Genomic DNA, 9,184 nt, shown 5'->3' with positions numbered 1-9,184 from the left:
TGATCTGTTGAGATACATGTGCAGATCTGGTCCACAGTAGGGATGAGCTCCGGCGTGTTGGCACAGTCCAAGTGCAGAGCCCGCCAGGAAGTCTGCATGGCGCTGCGTTAACCACAGGCAGGGAGACATTTTTCCGATCTCTGCAGCCGAGCATCGGGAATATGTCTCCCTGCCTGTGATTAGCGCAGCACCGTGCAGACTTCCTGGCGGGCTCTGCACGTGGACTGTGCGAACACGCCAGAGTTAATCCCTACTCCAGTCATCACATTCAGGAAGCTGAGACTGGAACAAGTGCATCTCATGCAGATCAACCACACTAAGCTGAGAAACTTTTTTTTTTTTTTTTTTTTTTTTCTCTGACTGTCCATTCACAAAAGGAGACTGCAAATTACAGATTTACTGGCTCCTTCCTCTGGTCTCTATCCTGACAGATCTGGGACAAGGAAGGAGCACAGAGGGACACACAGATCTCCCTGTATAGATTTTAATAAAGCTGCTTAAAGCTGCAGGGGGCAAGGAGAGTAGTAGCTGTCGGATGCTTTACTGAAATCTATACAGTGAGATTGGTGCTTGTAACTCACCCCCTCCCCCACTGCCGCACCGATCATCCCCTGACTGCCCAGGTATCGTGTCGAGCATTTGCAGGAGTACAAGTACTCCTGCAAATGCTCAGTATCGGTACTGATACTACTAGTATCGGTGCAGCCCTAGTATTCTGCATACCCTGGTTGTAACAAGTTAATTGAGTTACTATTGCCTTTCTATCTCGCGCTAGTTTTCCCATTCTTCTCTGACATCAATAAGGCCTTTTCATCCACACAACTGCTGCTCACTGGATATTTTCTCTTTTGGACTAATCCCTAGAGATGGCTGTGTTAAGATATTCAGACCAGCTCATCTGGCACCAACAACCATGTTCAAAGTCACTTAAATCCCCTTTCTTCCTCATTCTGTTGCTCGTTTTGCACTTCAGCAATTTGTCTTCACCACATCTAGATGCCTACATGCTTTGAGTTGCTGCCATGTGATTGGTAACAAATTGCTAATCAGCCAAACAATTCACCAGTTGTACCCAATGAAGTGGACGGTGAGCGTACATAAACTATTTTAAACCGAGTACAAAATGGCTATGTTTAACATTTTAAAGAGCTGTCAACACAAGCATGTGCCCAGTGTTAAAGTGCTATTGTGCACCCCTTTTTCCCTAACGTATTAATCGCTCTGTGATTTGACCCACTCTTTCTCTAACCCATGCAACTACATACTTCACTGTGACTGACATCAACGCTGTATCCTGGCCTAGGGTAGAACTTTGCAGGGGGCAGCACAAAGTCCCCGCTGTCTTGTGCTATACTGTTAGTGTAACGCAAGCTGCTTCTAATTTTGACTGACTGTCCTATCGCCCTGGACCACAAACCTTCCTCACTGTGCTATGTTTCCTGCTGCACTATTGGCATGGTTATATCATCTTGGTCCTCTCTATAAAACTATAAAATTTATGCTTAAAGTATTTTGGATAGAGTAAGGGAGGGTTATAGCCCCTGTCAGTTTTCCCTGTCCCATTGCAGAGATTTCCTGTCACTTCCTGCCCCATAGCCAAACAGGAAGTGAGAATCTATGCAAGTTAAGGGAATCCAGTGCCCCCCCCCCCCCCCCACAGGCCCTAAGAACTAATGTGCCCGCTTGAACATTTCAGGGCTGGTCTTGCACAGAAAGGGGTGTGGACTTGCCAGGAAGGGGTGGAGCATATTTAACCTGGGGTGCACACTTTGTCAGGCCTAGGGCAGCACCAAACCTAAATGCACTACTAACTGGCATGCATACTCTGCTTTTTGGTTCTGGCACTAGGAGACCAGCAAATTATTTTGGCACAGTTCCAGTACATTTGATATGCTCTTTAGTAATTTGCAGTTGCTTAATATTAGACATACTGTTAAACTCTTGTCTTTCAGAGCTGCTGCCTCATCTCCTCAAGCCATGGGGTTGTACAAACTGAAAGTAGCCACTGGGTCAGACCTGTCTGCTGGCACCTGTAATAATATCTTCATTGTTCTTGTGGGCATAAATGGAGAAAGTGAGAAACACCAAATGCCCCGTCACTGGAGCCACTTTTTGCCTGAATCTGTGAGTATACTGATTTGCTAGGTAAAATATTTACAATTGTCTATCTGCATAAAGGTTTCTTGATGGCAACTTGGTATAACTGTAAAAATCATTGCACTGGCAGCTAACAGCACATTATAAATTGTCTTTACCTAATGCTTGGGGTAGTAATCTGTGGATATCTCCTTGACATGGAAGAATGCCTTTCCTGTGTATTTGGAGTGCTAGGGCTTGGTGCAAAGCTGATATGAGCACTATCGAACTCTTCTCCAATCACTGAAAATAAATGACTTTCCCCCCCCAAAAAAAAAAAAAAAATTGTACAACCACACCAATGGCTGAATGTTTACCTTTTTGGAGGCTACTGTATGTAGCGCCATGCTCCCGTTGAGTGGGCGCTATGTGTTAAATTATAGTTGCCTGAGCAGTAGTTTTGGCTCAGAATGATTATTCTAAATTGTTTTGGTTCAGCTGGGTTGCACAAGTTTCCCCCTGACGGGTGTCGCTGTCGCGGTTAGAAAGGCAACACGATGGATGTATTGGGTTATCTCTCTGAGGATCAGGGGGCGTGGTCAACCTGCTAAGCATTCTGGGTAGGGTACTTAAGGGACAGACGCCAATTAGCGGGGTTGTCTACCAATCCCGACCTGAGGCCCCCTCAGGGATGTTGAGCTGTTTTGTAGTCTTGGGGACCGGCTGGCCGAGGCCTAGTAACTGAGAGTAGGCCCAGAAGTTTCTGGGGCCTACTGATCCAGGGAAGGTCATTCGCTACCTTATCTATGGAAGGCTGCTGAACCAGTGGGATTCAATAGATGGACGTACCCTGGCGGATTAACCTCACTGTGATGCCAGTCCGGCTGAAAGATTCTTGACACCATAAGTCCTAACTTTTGTTGGAACTATATAGTGTGCAGTCGGTTACATGATCTTGTGGCAGCAGATCGTGGGACGGCCTGACGACACTTATCAAGTCTGTGGCAGAGACTTTGTCGCACTTAGCATCAGCTGCTAGGCCAGTGAGAGTAGGCCTATCTGGTGGTTGCTAAAATCCAGTGTGGAGCTGAGTTAATTCTCTGGATCTAAGTGGTACCAGTGAATCCGCAAAGCAAAAGTGCATGAGTCTTTCCCTGTCCCTCTACCCCTCTGTTGGAGAACTTTGTTAATCAAACCCCTGAAACGAGAGTATGGAACAGTAAGGTAACGGCAGGCCCAAATCTCCGGGGGTAGTGCTACATGTACAGTATAACCAGGGCACAGTTGTAACTTAGTTGCATATCCTCTGCAAGAACTGGCCTACGTATGGCCATGTAACTCTGGTAAAACCTGTAGTAAACAGATTTGTCAATTCTCTTCTAGGTGGTAGAGTTTGATATAAATGAAACAAAAGATCTTGGAGAGCTCCTGCTTGTCCGGGTGTCTGTGGAGTCCTACTTAAAGTTCATTCTAGATGCCTGGTTCTGCCAATATGTCCATGTTACCTGCCCCAATGGTCAACATTACCAGTTTCCATTCTATCAGTGGATAACAAAACCTGACCCTGTGGAGATCCCAGAGGGGAAAGGTAAGGCTTAATTGTTTATCTGTTGCCTTTTGAGACTGATGTGACCATACCCTACTAGAGGGTTTTAATGCTTGATCACCCAGCCCACCTTTTAACTTGGCCACCAAAAATTCCCAACTCTTGTCCATTCCTACAAAATACAATAGAGCACAATTCATTATTGAAATTGTTCCTGCTGTCCTATTCTCAATGGTACCTAAAATAGACTAGTTTGTGGTTGGCTTTTTGTAAATCTGAATTGGTTGGTAGACAGTGAGCTGAAGGAAGCCTACAGCTCAATATTCTGTGATCTGGGTATAACTTGCCGTCCCGCTCTATGCTGAGACAAAAATATCCCCACTGGTTGCAGTGAAGGTAGTAGGTGTCTGCACCATCCAGGGGTATAGAAGAATCATCGGAGAAGGGAACACTGCTCACCGTACCAGTGCATGTGTTGATCCAGCCACATCCTCCATGTTTCATGGTTTGGTCACACAGGTACTACTGACCAAACCCAGTGATTGGGGTGAAACATGTCAGAGGGCATGGCTGGAGCAGCACTGGTTGGCGAGGTGTTCCCTCCCTGAAGCTCTATTCTGGCAGTGAATATGGACCTTTTTGACTGCATTTGTCTTGCTTGGGATTCTATAAGGAACATGCTGATAATTTGAACTTCGCCACAATCCTGGTTTTGTAGATGAAGCAGCCTGCTCCTGTTGACCAGGCGCTGCTTTAAATTAAGTGGGGTCTGAGCTGTTTGGCTCAGACTAGTGTGGTGGCAAATTTAGCCTCTGTTCCAGCCATGGCTGTGCTGGGAGTTCCACCATTGTTCGCCTGGGGGTGTCATTACCACCCCAGGCCAAGGGTGGCAGTAGCAGGTCAGGGTGTATTGGGTGTTCCCCCTCAGCAGCGAATCAGTGGGAGTGGTCACCCCCATGCTGTGCATGCTGGGGAGGGGTACTTAAGGGACAGACACCATCAGTGCAGGTTCGTTGTGCGTGTCATGAATCCGGGACCGCGTAGGTCCGGGGTCGCGGCTTCGCCTGGTAGGCCCAGTAGTCAGACTGGGGCCTGTTTTCTGAAGAGGTGATCCTGTGCTGTCCGTCCTGCGGAAGGAAGCCACTTGAAGGAAACCAGGGGAGGACCTATCCTGAAGAGGGCCATGCAAGAGGCTGATATCTTGGTAGTAGGCCTGGAAACTTCATCGAAGCTTGACAGGGGTCGCCTGTCGGATCTAAGTTCTACAAAAGTTAATCTGGAGAGATCGGGTGTTGAATCCTGTGAAAGGGGATTCCGGACCAAGTGTCTCCTCATAAAGGAAGGTCTGTGGCAGAGACTGTACTTTATTCTGTGTCATCCCCAGTTGCTAGGCCAGTGAGGGACCTATCCGGGTGAGCAATACCCACTCTGGCTAGAGTGGCAACGAGAACTGTTTGCTGGAAGCAGGGCTGTTTCCTATTTGATTATGCACCTGAAGCTACCTACCCTTCCACCCTTTTACTTTTCTACTAAAGTTCTGCAAATCCCAGAAAAAGGTGCACTGTGTAGACATTGAAATTCCTCAGACTCTCTTTTCACCCTGGACAGCGAGAAGATGGAGGTAACATGCCACCCAAAAATACTCAGCAGCTCCTTTGGGGGTAGTGCTACATAGTTAATATCCAGAATAATTCTGGTCTTGTTGTAGCTTAAAGGGTCACTAAAGGAAAAACACATTTTTGCTGAAATTACTGTTTACAGGGTATAGAGACATAATAGTTAACTGATTCCTATTAACCACTTGCCGTCGCTGCACCGCCGAAATACGTCCACAAGGTGGCTCTCCTAGGTGAGACCACGTAAATGGACGTCCTGCCTATTAGCCGCCACTAGGGGCGCACGCGCGCCGCCGGAGGCGCGCGCGCGCGCCCCCCCGCTCGCCCCCGACTCCCGTGCGTGTGCCCGGCGGGCGCGATCGCCGCCGGGCACACGCGATCGCTCGGTACAGAGCGGGGGCTGTGTGTGTAAACACACAGCTCTCGTTCCTGTCAGCAGGGGAAATGCTGATTTTCTGTTCATACAATGTATGAACAGAAAATCAGTGTTTCCCCTAGTGAGGCCACCCCCCCCCCCCCCACAGTAAGAACACACCCAGGCATACTTAACCCCTTCCCCGCCCCCTAGTGTTAACCCCTTCACTGCCAGTGGCATTTTTATAGTAATCTAATGCATTTTTATAGCACTGATCGCTATAAAAATGCCAATGGTCCCAAAAATGTGTCAAAAATGTCCGAAGTGTCCGCCATAATGTCGCAATACCGAAAAAAAAATCGCTGATCGCCGCCATTACTAGTAAAAAAAATATTAATAAAAATGCCATAAAAATACCCCCTATTTTGTAAACGCTATAACTTTTGCGCAAACCAATCAATAAACGCTTATTGCGATTTTTTTTTTACGAAAAATATGTAGAAGAATACGTATCGGCCTAAACTGAGGAAAAAAAAATGTTTTTCTATATATTTTTGGGGGATATTTATTACAGCAAAAAGTAAAAAATATTCATTTTTTTCAAAATTGTCGTTCTATTTTTGTTTATAGCGCAAAAAATAAAAAACGCAGAGGTGATCAAATACCACCAAAAGAAAGCTCTATTTGTGGGAAAAAAAGGACGCCAATTTTGTTTGGGAGCCACGTCGCACGACCGCGCAATTGTCTGTTAAAGCGACGCAGTCCCGAATCGCAAAAAGTACTCTGGTCTTTGGGCAGCAATATGGTCCGGGGGGTAAGTGGTTAAAAATAGATAAACAATCATATAATGTACCTACAGTTTAGTTTTGTTTTTGCTGTTTCCTGGTTCTGATGTACAGAGCCAGAGAGCCAATAGAGGGCAGTGATGCTTTGTCTAAAACCCCTCAGCACCAATCCAGTTTCGTTTTACAAACCGTAATCGCACCTCCTTGATTAGTCACCACAGTGAGAAATTTCCCAGTACTGTGGTGATCAGGAAACGGACAACCAGGAAGTGTCCAGAACAGAGAGGAATTACAGCAACCTCAAAGCAAAAACTAACAATGAGGACATGAAACCAGGACTGCAGTAAGGTAAAGGAAGCTATTTAGCTTAAAAAAAAAAATTCATTTAGTGACCCTTTAAGTGTTTTCATTAAATATGAATAAAATCCAGCCCTGGGAAAAAAATTCATACCAGCCCAACAGCAAACGTAATTTCTTTTTTTCTTCATGAAAGGGAAAACCATGCATTTTAAAGCACATTTGAAGATATATATATATATATATATATATATATATATTTTATTTCAGTTAAAAGTAGTCAATCAGGGGGGATCATGTTGACCTGAGACCACCTTCCACAAAATACACATTCGGGTTACTAATATTGGGGGAACCTTTACATCAGAGCCCCCCCTTACATCAGTGACCACCCCCCCCCCCCCCAAACTGGCCTTGCGGCACTGTCGCTGACCTCCTCTCAGGTGCACCTTGCAGGGATCAGTCAGTCGGCTCCAGCTTGGTTTGGTGGCTCTGGTTTTATCCTATAGTCTTCTCTCCACAGTCCACACGTCTGACTTCTCCCATGACCCCTATCCCAGCAGCACTCCCTCGCTTGACTCCCCTCCAGACTCCCTTAGACTGCAGACATGGTACAAAAGATGGTCAGAATTCAGCCTCGCTGTGCCCATGAATGCAGCCCAGCCTTGCTGTCCATGAAAGCAGCCCAGGTTCACACTATGCTGCGGGAGTGAAATCGTGCAAGTTCAGCTGAACTCGCACAATTTCACCCCCCGCTGGCAGTCCCAATTTCAGCCACGATTACAGAGACATCTGTGCAGGTTACTGCACAGATGTCAATGTAAATTGCAGGCCAAAATTGCAAAAAGTAGTACAGAAACTTTTTAAAATCGGTGCAGCGCCGCAGATACGGTGTCGCACCGATTTAGGACGGTGTCATTGCCGGGAAATCGCAAGTCAAAACGAACCAGGGCGTAATGTCCATGAAAGTAGTCCAGCCTTACTGTCCATGAAAGCAGCCCAGCCTTACTGAGCCCATCAATACATATTTGCCTGGATCACATATACATCGGGTATCTCCTGCGCTGTGTGAGAGCTGGGTCTGTGTTTGGCTGTGCTGCCTGTAGGAGGGTTCAATCAGTGTTTCATGATCCATCTACTATCACACAAGCGGGTCTAGAGGGGCGAGACCTTCCTACAGGCAGCACAGCCGAACAGACCCAGCTCTCACACACAGCGTGGGAGATGCCCGATCTATATAACACAGAGCGCTGCAGCCCCAGGAGAGGCAGCCTACCGGGAATTATCCCGGTGGGCCAGTCCGGCCCCGACTGTCTGCATACATAACCTTTGACCTAAACATACAAACCACCAGAAAACTTGCCTGCACTTCTGATGTCTAGCTTTCTTTACACTAGTAGGGGTTGTGCTACCTGGCAAGTCTCCTGTAAAGCACAGAGACATTGGCCAATTTGTGACATGTTTGAGCCCAGTATTAGATGGTTCAGCATTGCTGTCTGAATGCAATTACTTGGAGAAATATGTCCAGTGCCAGTTGGGAGCCCGAGCATTCATTTTGTTGCAATGGCCCCCAACAAGACTGTCATGCAGAAATCAATAGCTGGTCTGGGGTTATAACTTTTGTTTGTCTGACCCTTATTGGCTTACTGATTCAAGTAACTTCTCAACAAAACTCCATTGTTTGGCTTCACGGGTAAATGGTCACTGATCCTTGCCTTCTAAGTTGGGTGTCCGTTTAATAAACCGAGAAGTTTATCTCCTCTACAGCCTGTTTAATAAACTGAACTTCAGTTCTCAGAGGGAGAACAGAGAAGTGTTTCCTCTGAAAACGGCTGCGATCTGTGTAAAAGTGGGTGGGCTGCCTGTAATCTTGTGAGATTACAGTGCAGCCGAGTTCAAAAAGTGAAACTAAAGTTTAAAAACATGTAATTACATGTTTTCAGACAAGTGAGAGATATATGTGTGTGTGTGTGTGTGTGTGTGTGTAAATATAAATAATAAATGTGGGGCTACCCCCGAAGGAGCCGCTGATTAGTTTGGGATCGGCATATTGAGTTACCTTCTTGGCTTGGTCTAGGAGTGACATCCGTGAGTGTAGATTAAGAGCAAGTGTCCAGACACAAAAGAGTTTTCAATGCTTTATTCCAAGGCCCAACATGACCAACATCAACATGGCACACAATAGAGAAAGGTTGATGAGCATAGAGAAACTTTAGTATCAGGCCTTGGCTATGAAAGAGCGAGCCTGCTCTTAGCGATAATGTAACTCAATTCCTGGCCACCCCGATCAGGGTGGGTAAAGTGCCCCCCGACAGGCAACTATCGCAGGCCTGGCAGCCGGAGCGCCACCTAAAGATCACAGGGAGGAACAGGCCTCTACCATCGGCCTGACTCAGAGCCTCTGATACAGGCCTTGTAAATTTGAGATATGTGAGATCACGATGAGTGAATCCTCCCAGTCAATTCAGATTTTTGTGCCACCAACTGACAGCTTAAGCATACCTGTCAT

The 9,184-nt window shown here is 46.5% G+C and overlaps 1 protein-coding gene across 1 annotated transcript in view; it reads left to right on the top strand.

The window, feature by feature from the left end:
* The first annotated feature begins 1,930 nt into the window (after positions 1 to 1,930).
* LOC120929272 (hydroperoxide isomerase ALOXE3-like) overlaps positions 1,931 to 9,184 on the top strand; it is a 32,587-nt gene continuing 25,333 nt past the window's right edge. The window contains exons 1-2 of the mRNA XM_040340597.1: positions 1,931 to 2,124; positions 3,460 to 3,664. Coding sequence (XP_040196531.1) covers positions 1,978 to 2,124; positions 3,460 to 3,664 — 352 coding nt within the window. The 5' untranslated portion in view covers positions 1,931 to 1,977. The remainder of the gene's footprint in view (positions 2,125 to 3,459; positions 3,665 to 9,184) is intronic.

The sequence above is a fragment of the Rana temporaria genome, chromosome 2 (assembly GCF_905171775.1).
Source record: "Rana temporaria chromosome 2, aRanTem1.1, whole genome shotgun sequence".
Classification (NCBI taxonomy): Eukaryota; Metazoa; Chordata; class Amphibia; order Anura; family Ranidae; genus Rana; species Rana temporaria.
Note: the sequence above shows the minus strand (reverse complement) of the source record. Positions and strands in the feature narration are given on the sequence as shown.